The sequence below is a fragment of the Carcharodon carcharias genome, chromosome 31 (assembly GCF_017639515.1).
Source record: "Carcharodon carcharias isolate sCarCar2 chromosome 31, sCarCar2.pri, whole genome shotgun sequence".
NCBI lineage: Eukaryota > Metazoa > Chordata > Chondrichthyes > Lamniformes > Lamnidae > Carcharodon > Carcharodon carcharias.
This window is the reverse complement of record NC_054497.1, coordinates 6725218-6752241: the sequence shown is the minus strand read 5'-3', so window position 1 is coordinate 6752241 and position 27024 is coordinate 6725218. Positions and strand designations below refer to the sequence as shown.

Below are 27024 nucleotides of genomic sequence, written 5' to 3'. Positions count from 1 at the left end.
ACAAATTGCAGCACAGTAGCTGAGACATTCTAAAACAATCAATAACATTCTAAATTAAACAACCCACAACATTCTTAAAAAAAAGTCAATTCGCCCTATGCCCCAATCTTAACGGATTCTTTTTAAAAATTCCAGGATCTGGATCTGGATCTGCATCTTTGCCAAAACCTAATCAGTTCTTCCTTGGGCCATACCCCATCTGTGCACCAAGTTTCGTTGAAATCTGTCCATTTGTTTTAGAGGCATATTGTTTACACACAAGCAGACTAACAGGAGAAAAACATTACTTCCACCCACTTTTAGTGGCAGAAGTAATGAATAGTCAGTATGGATCTCAAAAGGGAAAATCTGGATTGACCAACCTTATTTCAAAAGACTAATGGATGAATAAAAGTTGTGAGGAGGCAGTAGTAGAAACAATAAAATAAACAAGATCAAAATTACAGACCCAGAGTCCAGCTCCAGCAATACACATTAACTCTGTGCGGTCATAATGACTCTATTACAAAATGCACCTCCTGAATGAACAACTTGCATTTTTATTGCGCCTTTCGCAAACTCCCAAAGGCCCCAAGTGCTTCAGAGCTTTTGAAGTGTACTCACTGTTATAATGTACCTGGCATGGTACACACAAACACACAAAAATAACAGGAGGATTGCTGTTCTGTGGTCAGTTATATGGCTGGGTTGGTTGTTGGGGACACCACTTAGAGGTCCATGACAAAGTGGGGAGGGCAGAAATGGTCCAAGTTGCCCAATCAGAAAGCATGTATTCTGGGTGAAGTCAGTATGTGATGCCCCATACAGTCAAATAGCATGCTGTCCCAAGTATTTTCCAGGCTCACACAACAACAACTTGCATTTATATAAGGCGTTTAATGTAATAAAACACCCCAGGGCACTCCTCAGGGGTATAATGAAACAAAATTTGACAAAAAGCCACATAAGGAAATATGAAGAGACCAAAGTTTCGTCCAAGACATAGGTTTTAAGGAACATCTTAAAGGAGAGAGGGAGAGAGAGAGATTTGGGGGATGGAATTCCCGGACATTTCACACATGAAAAATGGGTAACTCGGGAGAGATATAAAGGGACTGTAGAGTTGCACGTTAAGTGTGAGCCAGTACCTTCAGAAGAGGAGAGGGAGAACATTTGAGTGTGTGTTCCTTGAAAACAAAAACACAACCAAGCTTTGCGAAGTAACCTCCCTCCCGGCTCCAGAAACTTTCACAGGCTAGTGACGTTTCTTTTCCAGTGCTACTACTACTCTGCACATGCTCAATGCAAGGGGGACACTCCTCAAGTTTCCCTCTGAAGGATCAGAGAGAGAGAGAGAACGAGATTGAGAGAGAAATAAGAGAGAGAGAGATCGACAGGACAGAGTCAATCAAACAGTGCAGGCATTCTGGTCTTCAAGCCAGCTCCAAGGATTTAGAAGACACTTTGATCTTCAACTCCAAAGAAAGCGCTTTGTCCCATTGATTAGCTTTTTAAAAATAGAAATCACAGCAAACACGTTAATTTGGAGAGAGTTGGCGAACGTTTGAGGTGAGTCTTGTTAAACATTTATGCGTCTGGTGCTGATCCTTTCTGTCACTGTCAATTCTAAATTTGTGACAAATATTCCTTTTTTTTTTGGAAAGAAAAAGTTTTAAACTGGTCTTCCAAAAAAACAGACTGTCCCTATTTAATTCTCGCTCGCTGTTTGTGTGTGTGTGTCTGTGTCAGTGTCAGTGTCCGTGAGCACATATCTAAGCAGCTCGCTGCACAGTTATAAATAAATGGGTTTTATCTGTGGCTGCATTGGGCATTACGGGACTAGCAATAATTCCTCTGCTGTTTCTGCCAAGCATATGGTTCGGCTATCAGCTTGCAGCCTTTGTCAAGACTTTTACAGATTGGAGGCCAGCCAGGTCTGCAGGGAATACTTCCCTCTTTTCCCAGGAATTGTGCAGCATATTATAAATCTTGGAGAAGTTTTTAGTGGCGACTGCATTTGATGTGTTGGAAAATAAACAAATTCTTTTTCCACAGTGAAGTACAATTTCTTAAAGGGACATTCCCTCTGTGTGAAAATAAACTTTAAGTACTGCTGGATATCCACCAAACGAGGGAGGATTTCCATTCCTGTTTTTTTTTTGATTTATTGTTTCCCTGAAGGACAGTTAGTGAACCAGAGGGGTTTTTTAATGCCAATCAATGATAGTTTTATGGTCCCCACTCCTGAGGCCAAGTTTATATTCCAGACTAACTTTTTACTAATTGAGTTTAAATTCCACTAACTGCCCCAGTGGGATTTGAACCCATGCCCCCAGAGCATTAGCCTAGGCCTCTAGATTACTGGGCCAGTGATATTACCACTACACCACCATCTCCTGTTTGAACTTTGCAGAAGCAACCCGAAACCAATCGGACGCCCTCCTTGCCGGTGTTAAGTTCAGTATTGGCTTGTGGAAACAAAGGCGTTAAAAATAGAAAATATATGGCACAGACAGAGGCCATTTGGCCCAACAACCATTTTCAATGGCTGGGGGGTGGGGGGGCATTATATCTCAGTTTAATTGTCCTCATACTGAGTCCATTCATGTACTCTTTCCAACAAAGGTCACTCGGTAGTATTGGTCAATTTTTTCCCATGTTAACCTAAATAGTCCCATCCAGGATAAAGCAGCCCACTTGATTGACACCCCAGCCACCACCCTAAACATTCACTCCATCCACCACTGACGCACAGTAGCAGCAGTGTGTGTACCCTCTACAAGGTGCACTACAGCAACTCACCAAGGCTCCTTCAACAGCACCTTCCAAACCTACGACCTCTACCACCTAGAAGGAAATGGGCAGCAGACATGTGGGAACACCACCATCTGGAAGTTCCCCTCCTAGTCGCTCACCATCTTGACTTGGAAATATATCGTCGTTCCTTCACTGTCGCTGGGTCAAAAACCTGGAACTCCCTCCCTAAGAGCACTGTGAGTGTTCCTACACCACATGGACTGCATCAGTTCAAGACAGCAGCTCAGCACCACCTTCTCAAGGTCAACTAGGGATGGGCAATACATTGCCAGCAACGCTCACATCCTCAGAATGAACTTTTTAAAAAGTGAACCTGCTGAGTGTTGCTCAGGTCCAGCATGAATGGTGCATCTACCCAGCATGTCATCAAGGGAGCCTTTAGTGAGCTAGGTGACATCATGCAAGCTGTCCCTCCCATCTTCCCATCCGCCTCTCCACCTCATTCCCCCTTCCCCCCGACCTCTCCACCATACTCAGACTGGGTGAAATAGTTACATGGCGGGGGAGTAGGGGGGAGAAGCCCTGACACTTCCTCTCAGTTATACATTTTCGGGGTCATCCCGCAACTCAGCACTCTCAGTGGGCAGCCATGCATTCCCGGTGGGAGCACCTCCTGAAACGCTCCCAATTGGGACTTTTCCCAATCATTTATTTCAACAGACAGAAATATCACAGAGTTGCGCCCCCTACAGTTTCCTGAGGCCCAGAGTCGGCACCAAACTGCTCCATTTATTCTGAACACTAGGCTAGCAGAATGTAACGCTCAAAGGCCATTGATGACGAAACCTCGTTCAAGAAGCATTAAGTTTGACAAACAAGAGAATTTCTTGTGTAGCTCCTGCAACAGCAACTTGCATTTATACAGCGCCCTCAATGTAGTAAAATGTCCCAAGGTGCTTTGCAGGAGCTTCATCAGTAAGAATCGGACACTGAGGCACAGGTGAACTTAAGGCAGGTTTTAAGGAGTGAGTTTAAGGAGTGATAATTCTTGCGTTCTTGTGATTTGAAGGGTGGAGGTGAGAGAGAGAGAGAGAACCGAGAGTTTTAGGGAGGGAATTCCAGGGCTTAGGGCCTTGGCAGATGATGCCAATGGTGCAGCAAAGAAATCTGGGTGGTCAAAAGATCCAAGATGGAGGAGCCCAGAAATCCCTTGGGTTGTAGGGCTGGAGGAAGTTACAAAGATAGGGAGGGGCAAGGCCATCAAGGGATGTGAACTAACGGAATTTAACCCTCAAAGTCCACTGATGAAGAGCAGGATTAACCCTTCCAACGTCAAAATAATTTTCCCCATTGTAGTATCCAGTAATTATCTGTAATTACAGTGAGCCAAGAGGCACTTTGCCTGTTTGCTTTTGTGGGCTCAAGCCTGTACTGAGTGTGCATGCAGTATCTGTTGTGTATACATGCGCTCTCACACCTGTGTCTGCTTGGTACTTATGTTCCAACTATAGCTGGAACTGGTTAGGTGCCTTACAACTTCATCATAAGGATGAACTTCAGTCAAATAACTCCAGATACTTCATGTCAAGATGAAATCATAACTTCAATAATAAGGAATGCAACAAGTTAAATTTATGCTTTCATTTTGGTTACCACCATCACTGTATTTATATCCTTTGCCTTTAGGCATCCTTATATCACTGTCAGACGTTCATTCTCTGAACCTCAACCGTTTTCCTGCAGGGCCTCAACATTCTTCATGTTAACGTGTTCACACACGCTGTTAACACTGTATCAAAGCGCCTATACATGTTGACAAAGGGCATCACTGTCTCGTCATCAAAGGACATCAAGATGCTAAGAGTCTGTTTCTGTCTCTGTTCTGGGATGGGCCAAATGGCTTATTCTCATCTCTGACATTCCTCATAGTCTTAATGCTCCCGGAGACTTATGAAGCAACAAGGCTGACACTGCAGGACAATCAATCTGTTGTAACATGGTGGAAGTTTCCCCAATGACTCATCGGGTACAAACATCACATGGTGTAGAACTGAGCCAGACTGGCCAGAAAAGTGCCAGATTTGTGCTGTGGACTGCTCTCATAGGTGGTATAAAAGAAAGGACTTTCATTTCTATCATACTTCTCATAGCCTCAGGATGTCCCAAAGCATTTGCACTCAAACATAATACATTTTTGAAGCATTGACACTGGTGTGATGCAGCAAGCTCCCATGAACAGCATTGTAATGTCTGTTTTTGCGATGAGAGTATGTGCTGGAGCAGGACAGAGGGGAGAATTTTCGTGCACCTCTTCAAATTGTACCATGGGGTCTTTTATGTCCATTTGAGAGGGCAGACAGAGCCTTGGTTATGTCTCATTCGAAAGACAGCATCTCGGAGAGTGCAGCATTCCCTCAGTACTGCAGGGGAGTGCCAGCCTTGATTTTGTGTTCAAGTCTCTGGAGTGGGACTTGAACCCACCGCTCTCTGGCTCTGAGGCAAGAGTGCCATAACTTATACGTGGGTGTGGGGGGTGGGGGGGCTGCTGGTGAGAGGGTTCTGTGTCTCCAGGGTGCAGAGGATGAAAATGTGTGCACCATCATTGGGGTTTGTTTTCTATTCATTCATGTGAGTATCACTGACTAGGCGGTCAAAATCCTGGGACTCCCTCCCTAACAGCACTGTGGATGTACCTACACCACATGGACTGCAGCGGTTCAAGAAGGCGGCTCACCACCACCTTCTCAAGGGGCAATTAGGGATGGGCAATAAATGCTGGCCCAGCCAGCGACACCCACATCCCGTGAATGATTTAAAAAAATAAAAAAATAACACCATAGAGCTGCTGAGTGACGCTTTGGAAAGAGCCAGCACTTTCAGCCTCCAGTTTTGCTGCACCTCATCAACCACTTTCTAAGGTGATCAACAAGGATGGAACAAGGCAGAACATTAGTTTTACCCCCCCCCCTTCCACAATTTCCTCCCCCCTCCCAATCTGACACACTGTCCAATTATCTCCCATGGAAACTAGCACACGAGTGTAGTTAGAAGTTTCCTTCAGCTTCTTCTGAAGGTTCAACACATTGGGAGCACAGCATTCGCCAAAGCAGAGTCCAGGTTCACACCTTTATTTAAATTTATCCTTTCATGGTATGTGGGCATCACCAGCATTTGTTGTCCACCCGCAATTGCCTCTGAACTGAATGGCTTGCTCGGCCATTTCAGAGGGCAGTTTAAAAGTTGGCCACATTGCTGTGGGTCTGGAGTCACGTGTTTGACAAACAAGAGAATTTCCTTGTGTAGCTCCTGCAACAACAGCATGCGTTTACCCAGCGCCCTCAATGTAGTAAAACGTTTCAAGGTGCTTTGCAGGAGCTTCATCAGTTAGAATCGGGCACCTGTGCACAGGTGGAGGCAGGTTTTAAGGAGTGAGTTTAAGTAGTGACATTCCTTGTGTTCTTGTGACTTAAAGGAAGGAGAGAGAGAGAGAGAGCGAGAGAGAGAGACCAGGTAAGGTCAGAGAGGCCAGACCAGGTGAGGATGGACGATTTCCTTCCCTAAAGGGTATTCATCAACCGGATGGGCTTTTACAACAATCGATGATTGTGCCATGGTCACCGTTACTGAGACTAGCTTTCAATTCCAGATTTTATTAATTAAAATTTAATTTTATTCATTAAATTTAAGGTCTATGAGCTGCCGTTGTGGGATTTGAACCCGTGTCTCCAGAGCATTAGCCTGTGACCTCCCCCACTCTCTGGATGTGACAGCAAGAGTCAGTGCTTTGACCTTTGACCTTGGCACACGATAGTTAACTTCTATCACTCTCAAGTGGTAAATGATTGAGGCTCTGGTTCAAGTCTCTATCTGCTCCCAATCCAGATTATCATACCATCACAGTGTACATGTGTGGACATTGGGTGGTAAGGACAGAGTCTATGATTGGCTGAGATGCTTGTCCTCTATGGTCAATGAGGACATGTTAATAATCACTGATTTAGGCTCATACAGTGAGCATTTGAGTAAAGTGCTGCAGGATCGCTGGTAGGGAAGGTGCTAATATAAGAGGTTAGCAACTTCCACTCGAGGAATGAGGGAATTGGAAGCAGGTAGGTAAGGTGGTTAAGACAGCTTATAGGATACTTGCCTTTATTAGCTGAGGTATAGAATATAAGAGCAGGGAGGTTATGCTGGAACTGTATAAAATGTTAGTTCGGCCACAACTGGAGTACTGCATGCAGTTCTGGTCACCACATTATAGGAAGGATGTGATTGCACTGGAGAGGGTGCAGAGGAGATTCACCAGGATGCTGCCTGGGCTGGAGGGTCTGAGCTGTGAAGAAAGATTGGATAGGCTGGGGTTGTTTTCCTTGGAGCAGCGAAGGTTGAGAGGGGACCTGATAGAGATATATAGGATTATGAGGGGTATAGATAGGTTGGATAGGAAGGCACTTTTTCCATTAGTAGAGGGGTAAGTAACCAGGGGGCATAGATTTAAGCTAAGAGTAGAAGGCTAAGAGGGCAATTGAGGAGAATTTTTTCACCCAGAGGATGGTGGGAGTCTGGAACCTACCTGAAATGGTGGTTGAGTCAGAAACTCTCATAACATTTAAGAAGTATTGAGATATTCACTTGTGTTGCCATAGCCTCCAGGGCTATGGGCCCAAGCGCTGGAAAATGGGATTAGTGTAGTCAGATCTTTGTTGGCTGGCGCAGACATGATGGGCCGAATGGCCTCCTTCTGTGCTGTACACGTCTATGAGTCTATAATCTTCCGGTAACCAGTTTCGAAGTAGCGTTCACAGGAGCCAGTGAGGCAAGGTCATCCGCTTCCCTCTCACCTCTGTCCTCCGCAGTTGGAATGGTGCCAATGTGGGAGACCCAGCAAGGAGGAAGCGAGGAAGAATCACAAAAAGAGAGAGACAAAAGCACGCGGTAGTGTTCAACAATGAGGTCAGAGGGTCTCAGGTTCTATTCCCCATCTGTTGCTCAATGCGGATCACTTGTCCAGTGAAAGGATGTGGACAATGGGCGAGGAAAGGGTCAGGTCTTGCTGTGAAGTCCTTTGCCACCAGTGTAGATATCCAACGCCGGCTGCTTAACACTCAGGCAGTGGCCAGCTGGGTGAGATATTGGGAAGGCTGTCAGTGCCGCTTGGAGATGTAGGCCAGCGTGGAACCAGGGCCTTTTCACTGGCAAGAGCAAAAAAAAAAAGTCAGTCTCCAAGCCTCCCACAGCCCCTGGTCTACGTTGTCAGTTTTGAAGCCAAGATTACGTTGTTCCACCTCTGCCGAAATTAGCTGCTGCACTGGATGATGCGATGGGTTTAGACAGAGTGTGGCTCAGGCTCACAATGTGATATCGAGCCTTGGGAGGGGAGAAAACTGGGGTGCAACACAAAATTACACTTGGCAGCATTTATTGGACACTGGAAACTTTTGAGTGTAGTTCTTCATTTCAATCGTAAGTGTTTATGTTTTAGAACTTGGGCCAAGAATTAACCCAGGAATCTCCTATAAGGTTTAATTTCTAGCCCCTGCCCTGAACTGATTAGTAGCATTGCAGCAACACGAGGGGGAGGGGGTGGGGGGGGGGGTGCGTGAGGGGGAATATTCTTCATCAAAGCAGATTTAGTTCCAAGCCAGTTTTTATTGGCATCCAGGGCTGTGGTAAGCGCAAAAAATATACAGCCTCTTATTACAGGGCTGGAAGGAGAGCAGGAAATGAAAACAGAAAATCCACAGCAAGTCAGTGTCTGAAATAAAATGGGTCATTGTTTTGGGTGGAGATCCTTCATTGGTTTATAAGTGAGCGTGTGCAGTGATTGTTGGCAGACCACATGACTGTAAAAAGCATCAGCACCAATTCAGGGTTAGATCTGAAATGTCAATTTAGTCTTTTCCCTCAAATATCTCTGGCACTTTCTGCTTCAGTTTCGTAATTCCAACAGCTGATATGTAGATCTATGCCAGATAAATCAGCATATGAGTTCAGCTAAACACTAAACCTTCCCGTCCTCTCATCCCCTCTCCTCCATTCACTTCAGCGAGATTCCAGACTGTGTCAATACAGTGTCCCAGAGTTAAACTCTTAGTTACTCTCCACTTGCCTGAATGAGTGCAGCTCCAACACTCAAAAAGCTCAATGCCATCCAGGACAAAGTAGCCCGCTTGATTGGCACCACATCCACAAACATTCACTCCCTCCACCACTGACACACAGAAACAGCAGTGTGTTTCATCTACAAGATGCACTGCCGCAAGTCATCAAGGCTCCTTAGACAGCACTTTCCAAACCTGCGACCACTACCACCTAGAAGGACAAGGGCAGCAGATACATGGGAACACCACCACCTGCAAGTTCCCCTCCAAGTCACATATCATCCTGACTTGGAAATATATCGCCATTCCTTCATTGTTGAACAAAGAACAAAGAACAAAGAAAAGTACAGCACAGGAACAGGCCCTTCGGCCCTCCAAGCCTGTGCCGATTATATTGCCCGTCAACTAAAACATTTTGCACTTCCGTTGCTGGGTTAAAATACTGGAATTCCCTCCCTAACAGCACTGGGGGTGTACCTACACCACATGGACTCAAGAAGGTGGCTCACCACCACCTTCTCAAGGGCAATTAGGGATGGGCAATAAAAATGCTGGCCTAGCCAGCAATGCCCACATCCCATGAAAGAATTAAAAAGTGGCATTAAGTTAAAAAAAAATTATTCAGTCATGGGATGTGGCTGCAAGTGTAGCATCTTTGTGCAACCCAGTAGTTTGCTAGGCCATTTCAGAGGGCAGTTAAAGTCAACCTTATTATTCTAGAGTCACATCTAGGCAAGACCAGCAGATTTCCTTCCCTAAAGAACATTAGTGAACCAGTTGGGCTTTTATGACAGTTCAGTAGCTTCACAATCACCATTACTGAGAGTAGCATTTTATTTCAGATTTATTTAATCAATTGAATGTAAATTCCCATAGCTGCCTTGGTGGGATTTGAACCCACGTCTGCAGATCATTAGTCCAGGCCTCAGGGTTACTAGTGCAATAACATAACCACACCATCATACCCTAAATATCAGAACAAAACTGTGCCAAAATCAACGAGAACCGCAAAAATTGGTGGGATTAGAATGCGCTGGTGTCACATCTGACGGGAAAAGCATTGTAAAATCAAGAATGGAGTGAAATCAGCATGAATTGAAAACAAAATCAGTGCAATCAGAGAAAATAAGTGGCAATCTGTGAGCAAAATCAATGTGAAATCAGAGGAGCGCGAGACCAGTGCAGAGAGAGAATAGGGTAAAGACTTTGAACAACAAGAGGCAAATAGCAAGATCAGAGAAAATCCATCCGAAATCAGTTCAAGTTGAAGGTTGGGTAGGGCGTGGGTGCGGTGGGGGGTGGGGGGTGGGGGTGGGGGGGGAGGGGGGGGGTGGCGGGGGGGGGGGGGCGGGGGGTTGCTGCATAATTGCTGGGTTCAGCAATCTCAATCAACAGAAAAAATTCAGCTCCAATATGCCATTGGAAATAGGACAATTGTTGATACTGCGTTCCTGTTCTTGGCCAAAATAAAGCCAGCAGCTTGTAAGAAATCAATGATCGACTGGCTTATTCCTTTCTCTGCTTGAAACCTCTGAGCAGCATTAGATCAAGTTTTCTGCTAAATCCCTGACTCTGACACTGGGATTGTTTGGGTTGCCAAGTATTGTGCTTTGGACTGATGTCAGGAAGCTCTTCAGAGGAAGAGCGACAAGCGCTTGGAATAGACTTCTGGGTAGATCAGAGAGAGCGGAAACCCTCTTGAATTATTGAATGCAGGAGGTGGTGGGGGATCAGTGCTAGGGATGGGTGAGCTCATGGCCTTCCTTATCCTATCCATCTTGTGTGACAAGATTTCAATGTGATATTGCAAAACAGGATATGAGCAGAATGAACTTACTCCCTGCGCCCATAAAATGGCCTTTATTTCCCTGCTGGAAGGGCTGTCTTTTGGATGAGATGTTAAACCAATGCTCTGTCTGCCCTCTCAGGTGGTCATAAAAGATCCCCCGGCACTATTTCGAAGAATAGCAAGGAGGTTCTCCCCAATCTCCTGGCCAATTATTTATCCCTAAACCAACCACATAAAAAAAACCGAGATTATCTTGTCGTTAACCCGTTGCAGTTTCTGGGAGTTTGCTGTGTACAAATTGGGTGGCACGTTTTCTACTTTGCAACATTGACTAACTTGAAATCAACTTATATTGGGTGTAAAGTACTTTGGGACATCCTGAGGCCATGAAAGGCATTATAGAAATACAAGTTCTTCTTTTTAATCCAGAATTTGTCACTAGAGGCAGCCATATAGGGCTAGGACCACTTGAGGTGTTAACTAAAGGCACTGGGGAGGCCAGTGTTTATAAGGTGGCCCACTGTGTTTGCACCACAAATCCAGTCTTCCTTATCCTGGCAGCAGAACTGCAGACCTACGAAACACTATTTACTAATGTAAACAGAGAGGCACTTCCTAGAAGCTGTTTGTGAGGAATCTGAAAGAAGCAATTAAGCACTGAAACAGGTCACAGCTTATCCTAGCTCACTTGCTTTAGGGAGTCTAAAGGCCAGCCACTGGCTAACAACTTCACACAAGCACAAAGACACTGTGACAGGTGCAAAGCCTAAAGGTGCTCTTCCGTAAGCACCACAACATAGTCGAAACCTTCAATTCTACACTAGTCAGTCATTGGCACTTTTTCAGGATTTCTGTTCCCCGGATGTGGGTGACATTGGCCAGTTCACGACCTTTGTCTCTCCCAGTTGGCTTGAGAAGATGTTGAAGGGTTTTAGCACTGTTTGTTTTAACCAATTGAATGGCTTACGTCAGGGAGCATTAAGAGTGAATTACTTAGTGCGGACTAGAGTCAGTTATAGACCAGACCAGGTAGGGATGGCAGGTTCCCTATTCTAGTCATCCCAACAACTAGCTATCATCAATTTTTTGTTGTTAGCCATAAATGATTATAACTCAATTACAACTCTACTCATTACGTCGATTAGACAAACATGCCATGGTAGGCCTTAAACTCATAAAGAAAGACTTGTATCTATACTTTTCATAACCTCAGGAGGTTCCAAAGCACTTTACAACTAATGAAATACTTTTTGACGTATTGTCACTTGTGTCGTGTATGAAAACAGGGCAGTCAACTTGTGCGCACCAAGCTTCCCAGACGGCAATATGACAGTGAGGAGATAATGTTTTCATGGCATGGTTGAGGGATAAATGTTGGCCAGGACACGGTGGAGAACTTCCCTACTCTTTTTCGAAATAGTGCCATGGGATTTTTCACGTCCCACCCCCACCGCCCCACCCCACCCCCCCCACCACACCTCCCAGCAGTGCCAACAGAGCCTCGGTTTAACATCTCACTCAAAGGATGGCACTTCCAACAGTGCAGCACTCCCTCAGTATGGGTTTTGTGATCGAACTTCTAGAGCAGAACTTGAACCTCCTTCTGGCTCAGACAGTTTTCGTTGGAGCAGAGAAGACTGGGGGGTGACCTGATCGAGGTATACAAGATTATGAGGGGCATGGACAGGGTGGATAGGGAGCAGCTGTTCCCCTTAGTTGAAGGGTCAGTCACAAGAGGGCATAAGTTCAAGGTGAGGGGCAGGAGGTTTATGGGGGGATGTGAGGAAAAGCATTTTTACCCAGAGGGTTGTGACGGTCTGGAATGCGCTACCTGGGAGGGTGGTGGAGGCGGGTTGCCTCACATCCTTTAAAAAGTACCTGGACGAGCACTTGGCACGTCATAACATTCAAGGCTATGGGCCAAGTGCTGGTAAATGGGATTAGGTAGGTTAGGTGTTTCTCACGTGTCGGTGCAGACTCGATGGGCGGAAGGGCCTCTCCTGCACTGTGTGATTCTGTGAGACAACTTCTGAGTTGCTAGTCAATCAGTGTAGTCGTTACACAACTGCACCCAACTAACAAGCCTGTATGAATGCATTAATTCAAGCCCAATACTATTCTCCTTCTGCTTTGGTGAATAAGCTTGGCACAGTATTGAAACGTTCAAAGCTAAAGGATCCAAGGCTTGATTTCCAGTTGGTGCTGACCTTGCCGGTGCAACAGTTCCGGTGGACACCAGCTTAGCTAAAACAGGGCTAGGGTGGGTACAGAATTTTGCTCGGATTCCTATCTCTATGCTTTTAGAGGCGCTAGATAAATGCTGTTGTTACTTATTAAGAGAGACTAAGGAGGAGATTGTGAATCATTGACCATGATTATGAGGAAATCACCGAATTGGTTATGATGCAAAAAGAGGCCATTCGGCCTGTTGTGTCTGTACCGGCTCCCCAGATGAGCATTATGACTTAGCGCCATTCTCCTGCCTTTTCCCAATAACCCCTAGACATTGTTTCTATTTAAATAATCATTTAATGCCCTCTTGAATGCCTCGATCGAACCTGCCTCTGCCACACCTCCAGGCAGTGCATTCCAGAACCGATCCACCGCTGTGTGAAAAAGTTTTTCCCGCATCACATTTGCTTCTTTTGCAAATCACTTTAAATCTGTCCCCTCTCATTCTCAATCCTTTTACGAGCAGGAACAGTTACTCCCTATCTACTCTGTCCAGCCAATGAACACTAGGAAACAGAACAACAGTGTTCATATTAAGTAACTCCTCCTCCTCCAGGTACCAGGCTCTAAGAGGGCATTGGTGACCATGGACTTCCATTGGATTGGTCCATGATTGCACTTGGCAAAGTACTGCAGTGGTTTGCCATTACCTTCTGCTGGATGGCTGACCAGGGAACTCTCCCACTCTTACCGCCTGCCGTCAGGCATATTGGAAGGATTTACAGGCAGATAATCAGCCTGTTTGGCCAGGTTATGAACACACCTTCCACAGCCTGGAGTGCAGCCTGAACCCCAAGCATCTGGCCCACAGGTAAGGACACTATTACTGCTCCACAAGACCTCCATTGAGTAACTGCAGATCTATTAGTCTTCTAGTCAGACTAGGTGTTGTGTCTGGTTCTGGTTGCTGGGACATAGATAAGAAAGTCAAACATTGGAGGCATTTCAGAGAAGAGCCATAAAGATGATGGTTGATGTCACAAGGTCCGAGTAATAAGGGAAACCTGGAGAAACTTAGGTTTACAGGAAAAACTTCTTTACACATTCTACAGGTCCAGAAAGCACTGCCTGGAGGCAGATTCAATGGGAATTTCTAAAGGGAATTGGATAAGTACCTGTAGAGAAAACATTTGCAGAGCTACGAGGCGAGGGCGGGGGAGTGGGACTGGCTGAGTTGATTTTGCAGATAGTTGCATTCCACGATTCTCTAGCTTGCAAGGAGATATCTGGGGGTGGGAGGGGGTGATTTTATAAAGGTATGGAAGGCAGTAAGCAGTATGGGATAGAGGTAAATCCTTAAAATGACACAAAACTAAATAACGAGAGCGAAATATGGGGGCTTGGGCTAAAACAATTAAGTGGCACATTTAGCATGGATATGAGGAAGTTCTGCACATGATGAAGGATTAATATATAGAAAGGGCGTTCTGACAGACTGTTGGAGGCAAGGCCCCAGGATTATCAAGGAAACAGCTGGATGCCATCAAGAGTAGCTGAATGGGAAGAGTAGCTGAATGGCCTAACATCTATATTTATCTTGTTATCTGCACTTCTCTAATTCTGGCCTCTTCAGCATCCCTGATTTCAACCACTCCACCATTAGTGGTCACGCCTTCAGTTGCCAGGGCCCTAAGCTTTGGAATTCCAGGGCGCTTTGCCACCTCCCCCTCTTGATCCTCCTTTAAAGACACTCCTTAAATCCTACCTCTTTGAACAATCTGACCTAACAAGGTACCAAACCGCAAAAGGAGATATGTAGTTTTATAACGTTCCTGCGGCACACCTTGAGATGTTTTATTGCATTCATCTAGCACTTTTAACGTAAGTTGTTGGTGTTACCTTGCTTCCCAATCTCTGCATCAGGAGTGTAAAGGTTGTTTGTTTTTGGCAGAGTGGCTCATATTCGTTGTAATTTGAAGCCCTGCTTTGTCTGCCTTGGCTCAGGAGGTATTCTTGTGGCTTTGAGAGTCTGCTTCTAATCAGTATCATTTTCAAAAAGCTCCAACTGGGTCCATTAGGATACAATAGTGTCTGATTGAAAACACATGCAGTGTGGTAGCTCAGTAGCTCAGCGGTTATGGTGCAAAGCCATTCCAAGTTCAGGAGGTGGTGGGGGGGGGACAGCGCATGATAAATGTCAGTCAGTCAGCCACGTCACAAGCGACTTCATGCAGTAGCCAGTGAGCAGAATGCTGTTAAACCTGGCAACAGCAGCCTCCCACCAGTTTGACCATCCAGTGCTGTCCTGGGGCCTTGGGCATGGAGAGTGCTGCATGGCTCAGTGGGACACAAGGAATTCCTGAGCCACCTGGTGATTATTCCTCACTACCTGCCCATTCTGTGGAATGGACCATACTTTTTATTGTATCGTGCCAGAGGTTGCAGCCTCTTGTTTAGCCCTTGGGAGAATCTGCTTCTAAAGTTCTGGCTGTCCGTTGTGCCAAAACTCATCACTGGGGCGGTGATATATCGAATTGGTCGGAAGCACCTCCTGCTAGGAGCTTTCCTCAGGAGCACAGTGGCATGGGGGGGGGGCGGTGGTGGACCTCCGAGATGGCCTTTGAACCCCCGACCTTTTGCTGCACACTGATAAACAAGACCAATTCAATCTAGTCTCAAATTCACACATGTATGATCTTGTAATGGGTGTTTGTAACCGGTGATGTATAAGTAGTTAAAAGAATGATCATGGAGCAGCTATTATCTTTGCGTGAGTGTCCTGTCACTGGATATTCTTGGGGTCCTGTCCATCATTTGCCTAGTCTTATCACTGTTGCTGGCTGTGCTTAAAAGGAGCATGGGTCAAAATAGAGCTACAAAGAAAAAGATACTTGCTTTTGTATCGCGTTCTCCAGCCAATGAAGTCCTTTCCTGAAGTGTAGTCATTGTTGTAATGTAGTAAACACTACAGCCAATATGTGCACAGCAAGATCCGACAGAATTGAGATGATCATAAAATCTTTTTTTTGATGGTTATTTTTGAGAGATAAATATTGGCCAGGACATCAGGGAGAACTCCCCTGCTTTTCTTTGAAAGAGAGCTGCGGGATCTTTCATGCCTGCCTACCAGATGTGGTCTCGGTTTAATATTTGATCCAAAAGATGGCACCTGAAACAGTGCAGCTCTCCCCAGGTACTGCACTGGGAGTGTTGGCCTGGATCATGAGCTCAAGTCTCTGGAGTGGGACTTGAACCCACAATGAGGAGAGAAAGTGCCAACCACTTGAGCCCCAGCTGGTCCCTATAATACTATAATGCAGATTCTCGGACTCATGGGTGCTGAATTTTATCCATTCCCACTGGAGGCGGGGTCCATACACCCCCACGTAAACGTTGGAGTAGAGCCCATCTCCACTTGACCGTCTCGCCCCATCGCCAATTATTGGCCGCAAGCCGAGCCTTCCACGCCATCCAGGACGGTCCCAGTTCGGCGAGCTGCTGGCCATAGTGCCCAGTATTACAGCCCCTCCCGTTTGCCATCTCAGCCCCAGCAGTGCTGCAAAATTCAGTCTATGCTGTCCGAGAGGTGAACCTTTACCGTTCATCATCTCAAAGGAACCATGGCCACTGGGGTGAGGGTGGTAAGTGGCCCTGCGATTAGACTGGGGACTAGCGATGCCGAGGGATAGATTGTCCTCTTCAACGCCAGGGTATAGTTATTTGGGGCTGGATAGAAGCCCTCATCTTAACATCAAGCGCCGGATGCTCTCAATGTCCGACCCATAAAAAACAGAAAATCAAGGGCAGTCTGATCTCGGGACAGGTTCCACCGAGCTCTAACACGCCGGTGTGTTGAAGAGGAAAAAAATTCTGGTCCCTCAATGTCTTGCGAGCTCCTGAGAAATGGGTCCTTTGGTGAAGTGCCAGAAATGGTCAGTCCCTTCAGAAAATGGAGTTACAGCATTTACCGCTGGTCAAGTGAAACATTGCCCTCGCTGCTTGGTAGGATACGTTTAGGAGGCAGAAAATTTCACTGAGACTAAACAGTCTTACCAGGAATATTTCCCTGATAACACGGGTTCAGGGCCGATGTGCTCAGGCATTCCTGCTCTAAGCTAGTAGATGCCATCAAGCTGTCTCCAGCCAGATTTTCCCGTTGCCTAGCACGCAATGTCACAGGGTGGGGTGCACTGGAGCAGCTGCTGTGTTGCATTAACAGCTCCTTGGCTCAGGACGGTTGGCTGTGTATTTGGGATCTGTTTGCTGGAATCTATACATGTGCCAGAGCCCTGCTGGCTGCTCAGAATGTTTAATTGTTCCAAAAGGCTTTTCTTCCGCAAGTTACTGGTCTCTATATTTGGCCTTTATTTGGGCACTACGTGGCCTACTAAGTCTCAAATTTCCGGATGGAAGTGCGCCGATTGTTGTATTAGGAAAAATGCCGCCTTTGCATCTGAAAATTAAGGCCTATCGCCGTTTGAGGCCCCCACTGTAGGATTAGTGATCTCAGATTAAACCAACATGAACAACACTCGGAGAGTGGGCCCTGGCAGTTGCTGCAATCCATACAGCACTTCACTTTACATTTAATTACCTGAATGTGAAAGGAGGAGTGTTCCTTCCGATCCCAATCCCTCCTGATCGCCAACACTCCCTCCCTCAAATTCTACCTCACTTGTAATGTTTTGCATTACAGGCGCTACATAAAGGCAAGCTGTTGTTTACAATGGAAGCACGATGTAATCGATTGAGAATTTAACAAACTCAACCGACAACATATGATCTATGGACTTTAATGCAAAATGCAGAGTAGGCCTTTCATTTTTATTTTGGAAATTAACCTGCATTTTGCAACATATTGTAGTCATTTCTATACTGAAATGCTCATAATTGCACTAGCCTATTATTTTATACTTTATTTTTATTTTAATGATTGCCTATAGCTTTGTGATAAATTATGATTACTCGTTTTATTTTTACTGGCATGACAACTCAGCACCTGCTGCCACGAGGATTTATCAATAAACCGATTATCTGTTTAGCCTCAGCGAAATTTTCAGGGTACATTACACCGTCCACCAGTGTCAGTGCTTCCAATGGGGTGGGAGGGTGTAATTACAGTGTGACTCATTGTTTCCACCATAACACAACAACTTATGATGGATACAGTTGCCTGGAACTTCTCACAGATGTGAGCTTTCTAATACATTGAAGATAATTAATTAAGGAAAAATTCCCAGGGCTGTGGGAAGGAGCAGGGCAGTGGGACTAATTGGATAGCCCTTTCAAATCACTAGTCCAGGCTCGGCGAACTGCGTGACCTCCCTCAGTGCTGTATCATTCCATTTTGGTCTGTCTGGTCCAATTAACCCCTGACCTTATATCCTACTTCAGCTGAAGACCATACCTGACCGGCTCTGTGCAAAGCTACTGGTGATCAATCGACATCACATATGTACATTCTGCCCCAGTAACACATGGGCTAACTCTATGCCTAGGGAAAGAAATGCTTATTATTGTTACTATCTTGACACAACTACCAGGCAATGGCCATCTCCAGCAAGAGAGAATCTAACCATCTCCCCTTGACATTCAATGGAATTACCTTTGCTGCATTCCCCACCATCAACATCCTGTGGGGTAGGTGGAGGTGGGGGTGGGGGGATTGCCTGCGTGTTAACTATCCCAGCCATATAGCTCCTGTGACTACAAGAACAGGGCACAGGTTGAACTCTGTGGTGTGTAACTCGCCTCCTGATTCCACAAAGCCTGTCCACCATCTACATGGCACATGTCAGGAGTGTGATGGAACATTCTCCACTTGCCTGGATGAGTGCAGCTCCAGCAACACTCAAGAAGGTACACACCATCTAGGACAAAGCAGCCCCCTTGATTGGCACCCCATCCACCAGCTTAAACCTTCACTGTATTCATCACTGAAGCACAGCATCTCGTCAAGGCTCCTTCAACTGCACCTTCCAAACCCACGACCTCTACCACCTAGAAGGACAAGGGCAGCAGATGCATGGGAACACCACCACCTGCAAGTTCCCCTCCAAGATTCAAAATAATTGGCAAAAGGAGTAAATGTGATGTGAGGAAGAATTTCTTCACCCAGAGGGTGGTTGGAGCCTGGAACAAACTTCCTGAAAGAGTGGTGGAGGCAGGTTCGATCGAGGTATTCAAAAAGGAATTGGATTGCTACCTGAAAAGAGAGAATGTGCAAAATTATGGGGATAAGGCAGGGGAGTGGGACTGGGTGGAGTGCTCTTTCAGAGAGCCAGTGCAGACTCAATGGGCCAAATGGCCTCCTTCTGCACTGTGAAGATACTGTGAAGTCACACACCATTCTGATTTGGAACTATGTCGCCATTCCTTCACTATCACTGGGTCAATATCCTGGAACTCCTTACCTAATAGCACTGTGGGTGTACCTATACAACATGGACTGCAGAGGTTCTAGAAGGCAGTTCACCACCACCTTCTGAAGGGCAATTAGGGATGGGTAATGAATGTTGGCCTAGACAGCGAAACCCACATCTCATGAAAGAATTTTAAAAATATGCAAGTGCTGACTCATTTTGGGGCATGAGGTGCAGGGTACAGGATATGATTTCCTTGGGTATATGGTTTACTGTTATCTCATCCACGAGGCCAATCTTCAGCCTGCAGTGAGTGCTGGCAGGTTCCACGCAGTTAGAGACTGGACATTTCACCTGAGACTGATCCCACTTCACCGTACACACATGTGCTTTCCTGCAGGAGTTGCAGGATAGGTAAAGATGAGAAGAAATGCCTGGCTTATTTCTTCAGATCCAGCCCAGATAAGCTGGTATGTCAGCCTCCTGAGCATCACCCGGATGACACTAGTTTACTCAGCACATGGGTCTTCCTACGCTGTGGCTTTGGCACATCACTGGTTGGTGCATTTAGCCACTTAGACCGTCGGGGGAGGGCCATTCATCCCTTTGAGGCTTTCTGCCATTCAATTCAATTATGGTCGATCTATATCTTGGCTCCATCTACCCACCTTGGTTCCATAACCCCTTAATACTCTTACCCTCTTCATTACAGGACAGTACAGAACTCAAATAGAGCACGGGGGTACAAGTCCATCCTTCACACACCAGGTGCACAACCTCAGCCATGTCACCATGGAGCAATCAGAAGCAGAGTCATTCCACAAGCCTTTCAGTCATTCAGTATCCAGAGCAAAGGGTTTAAGAGCAGAATTTCTACTGACTGTTCAACTGGCAATGTGGGAAGATGGTGCAGGAGCTGTGTTGCTGGGATGATGATCTGTGTCTGGTAATAAGTAGTTTGTGCCCTCAGTATCGATAGTTGAAAGACAAGAGGCCCCAGCTATTTGTAGCTATCTGCTAAACACACAAAGCCAACATCAGCCTGAAGTAAAGATAGGGATAGTATATCAACGTGACATTCCGAAACACATTAAATACTTCTCTGCATTCCTGTGTGGTGTGTTGATGGCTCAAAAAGGGTGTGTCACCCATGTGCCTCCTTAATTAAAGTTGCAGGGTGGGGAGCATCAAATTTGTGGTTCAAATCCTAACTCTGTTATCCCCCCGCCATCCTCAACTTTCTCGCCCTCTATCCAGCCCCCATGTGCTGAAGATGATAATGTTCCATGTTCAGCAGCAGCTCTCTGGGATAGAGGTAGCTCTATCAACATGAAAATAACTGGCAGGGAAAGATCAGCTAGTCAATCAAGTCTACCCCGCTCACCATCTGAACTCTACCCCAGTCAGGAATCAGTTACAGAGAGTCTGCACCTATTGCTCTAGCCAGCAATAGGAGCTCACTGCTCTCTAAGATAAGAACAGCCCAACATCCAGTCTATTCCTACACTTAAATAATCTAAACTCATGTCCTTAGATCCTCATCAATCTGTCAAGTCAGAATAATCTGTCAACAGGCCCGTTATCCAACCCTTTCATTATTTTCATAAACCTTGATCTAGTTGCCTGTCTACATTGCTTTAGAATAAGTAGCTCATCCCATCTTATCTCATCTTTCGTTTCAGTCAACATAGCATCAGCAGCCTATTGAACAATGGAGATCATTGCAGCCTTACCCCAGTCTTGTTCTTATCCAATATTCATACACCGGCACCTTTCCAGAAGTAGTGCGGGGATGTTACTGAATAGTTAATAAGGAGCAGGAATCCTGGCTGATTTGTCCCTTCCTTAATCCATGGGCTAATTGTGTTGGCCCATTTTCATTCTTTATTCGGCAGCCTTCTGTCTCGTGGGATGATGTTTTGTGCCTTGGTGGTCAACTCTTGTGGTCAACATCTCCTGGCATGGCTCAGGGGCCCCGCTCTGGCAGGGCAGTCTCTGCCGCATTTGCTGCAGAGGAAGACAGTGTACTGAGAAGGTGCATGATTTAGCAGCCCCTGTTTGCTCTGGGCTCAGCTAGCTGAGCTTTCCGTATCTCCTCGCTTCTTCCAGCATCCCTCCGAAAAGTCAGTCTCCAAAGTCCACAGCCGTCAGTGACTGTCTCCCAGTTGTTTGTGCCAATGTCCACCATCTTCAAGTCTTGACTTGGCCCATCTACCATCCCAACTGAGTTCATCTAAGAACATAAGAATAAGAGGAATAGACCATACAGCTCTCTGACCCTGCTCCACCATTTAATATGAGATTGTGATTGATCTTTGAACTCAACTCCACTTTTCCATACCCCTGATTCTCTTAGACTCCAAAAATCTGTCAATTTCAACAGTAAATACCCTCAATGACTGAGCATCCACACCCCTCAGCGGTATTTCAATTCAATTTAAAAATTTACTCCCAGCACAGCCTAGGGCCAAATTGAGGCAAACTTTACAATCGTTACAAGCAAAATAAGAAAAAAATGGTAGAATAACGTACCAATCATCAGATTAGAGAATTCCAAAGAGTCATAACCCTCTGAGTGAAGAAATTTCTCCTCATCTCAGTCCTAAATGGCCAACCCATTATCCTGAGACTATGCCCTGTAATTCTAGGCTCTCCAGGAGATGCCTCTCCGCATTTACCGTGTCAAGCCCTCTCAGGATCAGATTACCTCTCATTCTTCAAAACGCCAGAGAGTATGGGCCCAGCCAACTCAACCTCTCCTCAAGGGACAATCTTCTCATCCCAGGAATTAATCCAATGAACATTCACTATACCTTCTCCAAGCCAAGTACATCCTTCCTTAAGTATGGAGACCAAAACTATAGAGTACCCTGGCTGTGGTCTCACCAAAGCCCTGTACAATTGCAGCAAAAGTCTTCTTTATTCTTGTACCACAACCCTTTAGCAATAAATGCCAATGTACCATTAGCCTTTCTATCTGGTGTGTCCAGCCTTCAACAGCAGTGATACTATAACCAGTAAGTGGGGCGTGTTTGGATAAATGGGTACTTTGAGCACATAATGAGTATATAAACTATTTAATGAGAAACACGACTAAACATCAAGGGCAACTCAAACCATTCTGGGTTTCTCAGACTCTTAGAACACACAAGAAAAGAGAGTGGCATTGATGTTTTGGAGCCTTAGGTTTAGAGAAATGCATTTCCCTTTGGTCAAATTTGAGTGACTTGCTGTAACTTATCCAGCCAAAAGCAACAAACTGTTTTAAAGAGTGAGACAGAGCTGATTATCGCACTAGGTTGAGCACCTCGACACCCTTCGCTGAACCTTCAGGGTCAACAGTCAAGGGAGAGAAAGGACTTGCACTTCTCGTATCCTCAGGACACCCCAACGCACTTCATAGTCAATTAATTATCTTTGAAGTGTAGTGTGGGCAAACATGGCAGCCTGTGTGCACAGCAAGGTCCCAGAAATAGCAAATGAGATGGACCAGACAATCTACTTTCTCGTGGTGTTAGTTGAGGCATTGTGGAGGTCTTGTGGTGCAGTGTCCCTGCCTTTGAGCCAGAAGCTCCGGGTTCAAGATCCACTCCAGGTGCATTCATAACGTGGCCAAACAGGTTGAGTAACAATTTGTAAATCCTTTCAACACACACCAATGGCAGGTGGTAAGAGTGGCAGAGGTTCCTGATCAGCCATGGAAAGTAATTGGAGCCTCCACCATCACTATCCATAACTCCAGGCTACATCAACATGCATGTAAAGGTGTGTGTTGTCACGGGCAAACCCGGACTACTTGGGGAGGGGGTGCCAGTTGGCTGGTGTAGATCAGTTCAGTACCAACAGCATGGGGTTTGACCCCCATTCTGGCTGGGGTGGATTTGGGAACTGCCTCCTTGCCTTACCGGCTATGGAGCTGTGGATTGTGCCTTACAGGCGGAGCACTCGAGGAGAAGTGATTGAGGCCTGAATGCTGGTTAGGACCTGGGAGAATTTCCTATCCTTTAAATGGTGGAAGCAGGCGGGCTTGGGTTAGTGTTATATCCAAGTGAAGTGCTCAGGTCCAGTAAGGGGTTTTGGGAGGAGATGGTGCTGCTTATACTCACAACTTGCTGACTCAGGAGCAAGATTTCCACAATCAGCCAAGGTGACAATTACTCAACTTACAGCACCAACACCTTCTCAAGGGCAATTAGGGATGGGCAATAAATGATGATTTCGCCAGTCATACTCTAAACCCATGAAAGAATTTTTTAAAAATTCTATTTTGGAGTAGGGCATTGTTACGCTAAAATAAAAGCACAATACCTCAGATGCTGGGAATCTGAAAGAGAATGCTGTAAAAACTCAGCAGGTCTGGCAGCATCTGTGGAGAGAGAAACAGAGTTAACGTTTCCAGTCCATATGACTCTTCTTCGGAACTGAAGACAGTTAGACATGTGACAGTATAAAACCCATTTTGAAAAAACTAACCCATGAAAACTAACCACGATAAAACACATTGGCTTGTTGATCATGTGGATATGTGGACCACATCAATAATTTCTCACTAAATTATGCCATTTCTAAATCAGCTGGAGTCACTGCTGAATTCTGCTGCTTGCTACCGGCACGTCGTTCGAGTTTGGTTGTTATTAGCTCTTCAATTGTCTGGCATCATGTCCCTTCTCCCAGCTTCCCCCACCCCACCCAGTACCACCCTCCCCACCACCAACGCACCCCCCCCACCCCCAACCCCCGTTCATTCCCCATGTCCCTGCAACTTTATCCTTTTCAGCTATTTACCCAATTTCCTTTTGAAAGTCACTCCTGAATCTGCTTCCGGCTGCCTTTCAGGCAGTGTGTTCCAGATGATAACAACCTGCTGTGTTTAATTTAAAAAAAATGATTCTCCCGCTCTCCTCTCTTGGTTCTTTTGCCCGTTATTTTAAATCTGTTTCCTCTAGTTACTGACCCTACTGCCAGTGGAAGCAGTTTTTTTTTCCTTACAGGACATCCTGAGGATGTGACAAGGTGCTTTAAAAAGTTTATTTTTCTTTCTAATCTGCCAAGGGATCATCGCAGCCCCAGGATTGCACTCATTTCATGAAAATCTAGGGGAGAATTGTTCTACATTGTGAATAACCTCTGAGGTGAAGCCAGAAGACAATTACTGGCAGCATTTATTCTCGCTTTGGGGCTTTGGAAACAGGATAATAAACTGGGAACCTGCTCTGAATCACACCTATATTAAATTACAAAGCCATATTTAGCTCAGGTTGCCAGTGCCATTAGAATCTAATCTAATTCCCACACTTCAAAAAGGCCTGTGGATGGATTTTATTTGGGATGTGTATGTCGATGGCAAGGTCCAGGATTTATCGCCCATCCCTTGTTGCCCAGTGGTGATAAGCTGCCTTCCTGAACCATTGCAGCCCATGTTTTTATTAATTCTTTCTGATAAGGGCCAGCATTTGTTGCCCATCCCTAATTGTCCTTGAACTGAGTGACTTGCTGGAGCATTTCAAAGGGCAGTTAAGAGGCAACCACGTTACTGTGGGTTTGGAGTCACATGTGGGCCAGACCAGGTAAGGATGGCAGATTTCCTTCCCTATTGGGCATTAGTGAACCAGGTGGGTTTTTACAACAATCAATGATAGATGGTTTCATGGCGCTATCAGTGATAGCTTGCTTTCAGTTCCAATTGTTTTTTTCACTAATCAATTGAATTTATTAATTAAATTCAAATTCCACTAGCTGTGATGGTAGGATATTAGCCTGGGTCCTGGATTACCAGCTCAGTTACGTTACCACTGCACCACCATTTCCCATAGTGCAGGTAAACCCACAGTGCTAGGGCGGGAATTCCAGGATTTTTCACTCAGCAACAGTGAAGGAACGGCGACATCATTTCAAGTCAGGATGGTGTGTGGTGCGCAGGGACACTTGCAGCCAGCGGTGCCCCCCCCCAAGCACCTGCTGCTTTTGTCCTGGACATTGCGGGTTTGGGAGCTGCTGTTGAAGGAGCACTGGCAAGTTGCTGCAAGATCCTTAATGGTCTTGACAAGGTGGACGTGGAAAGGATGTTTCCTCTTGTGGGCGAGTCCAGAACTAGGGGGCACTGTTTTAAAATTAGGGGTCGTCCTTTTAGGACAGAGATGGGGAGAATTTTTTTCTCCCTGTGCGACTTTGGAAATCTCTGCTTCAGAAGGTGGTGGAGACGAGCTTAACTGGGTCCAAAGACTAGAACACAAAATCTAAGCTGACACTCTTAGTGCAGTGCTGAGGGAGCACTGCAATGTCGAAGGTGCCCTCATTTGGAAGAGACATCAAGCTGAGGCCCTGGCTATCCTTCTCGGTAGATGCAAAAGCCACTATTTCAAAGAAGGGTGGGTGGGGTTGCTGCGGGGTGGGGTTGCTGTTCCCCAGTGTCCTGGGAAATATTTATCCCTCAACCAACGTCACTAAAACAGACTACCTGGTTGTTATCGCATTGCTGTTTGTGGAAGCTTGCTGTGCGCAAATTGGCTGTGCGTTTCCTGCATTATACAACAGTTATTACACTTCAAAAGCGCTTCATTGGCTGTAAAGTGCTTTGTAACATCCAGAGGTGGTGAAAGGTGCTATATAAATGCAAGTCTTTCTTTATGGAGCCAAACCAAACACCGACCGTGTTACATCCATAGAAGCATTAGACATGCACCCTGCTATTTCTAGCTATCACTGGTGATGATAATTAAGCAGAGACTGTGGAAGTTTTCCTTCCTGGATTGTTCTGGTGTGCATGCTATCAGGTAAATCAATCAATATGAAACAGCATTCTCTCAACTCAAGGTGTCACATTATGGAAGCTGCAAGCGTTTCTCACACAGCAATTCCTTTTTATCCTGACTCCTAGAAGGAAGCTGAAGTGAGACAGAGGGAGAGTGAGAGAGAGAGAGAAGATTGTGCTGCCATGTCTCTGAAGTACAGTGATGCCCCGGGGCCAGAAGCAACCAGCAACAGTTTCTGGATGGTGAGTTTCACAAGATCAAAGGTTACCTTAAAGCGATGTGACTTGTGTTTAGTACATAATGCTCCTCTGATATCTAGTTCAGAGGGATGATTCAAGTTTAGCATTTTATTTGAGACAAAAAAAAATAGGTCTCCAAAAAAATCCAAATAGGGAAAAGACTTAAGCCAGACAGACAGAGGGCTCCAGGATGGTGTTAAGAAACTATAATCCAGCCCTCCTCAGCCAAGGAAGCAGCAAAAATAGGCCCAGGCTCCGGGAATGCTCATGAATGGTCTCCTCTGTCAAGTATGGTTATTGTACTCAAGCTTACTGAGAGCTGGATTCAGGCCATTTAAATACGCTTGACTGGAAACCCTGAACATCCTTCGGTGAGGGGAATGTCACTGCCTCAAAACCGTGGGGGTACGGGTCCTATATTGGAACAGCATTTCCAGTCATGATGGAAGAATCTTAAACAAAAACAGAATTACCTGGAAAAACTCAGCAGGTTTGGCAGCATCAGCGGAGAAGAAAAGAGTTGACGTTTCGAGTCCTCATGACCCTTCAACAGAACTAGGTGAATCCAAGGAAGGGGTGAAATATAAAAACAAAAAAACTGCGGATGCTGGAAATCCAAAACAAAAACAGAATTACCTGGAAAAACTCAGCAGGTCTGGCAGCATCGGCGGAGAAGAAAAGAGTTGACGTTTCGAGTCCTCATGACCCTTCGAAATATAAGCTGGTTTAAGGTGTGTGTGTATGTGTGTGTGTGTGTGTGTGGTGGGGGTGGGGGGGGTTGTTGTTGGGGGGGTGGAGAGAAGTGGAGGGGGGGTTGTGGTTGTAGGGACAAACAAGCAGTGATAGAAGCAGATCATCAAAAGATGTCACAGA

At 45.7% G+C, this 27024-nt stretch overlaps 1 protein-coding gene across 4 annotated transcripts in view; it reads left to right on the top strand.

The window, feature by feature from the left end:
- Positions 1-1269: 1269 nt before the first annotated feature.
- Positions 1270-27024, top strand: part of si:ch211-51c14.1 (protein kinase C and casein kinase substrate in neurons protein 3) — a 57115-nt gene continuing 31360 nt past the window's right edge. For 2 of the 4 annotated variants that reach the window (XM_041178067.1, XM_041178065.1), the window contains exons 1-2: positions 1270-1548; positions 26038-26154. In XM_041178067.1, coding sequence (XP_041034001.1) covers positions 26095-26154 — 60 coding nt within the window. In that variant the 5' untranslated portion in view covers positions 1270-1548; positions 26038-26094. The remainder of the gene's footprint in view (positions 1549-26037; positions 26155-27024) is intronic. The other 2 variants (XM_041178066.1, XM_041178068.1) reach the window with 2 other exon arrangements.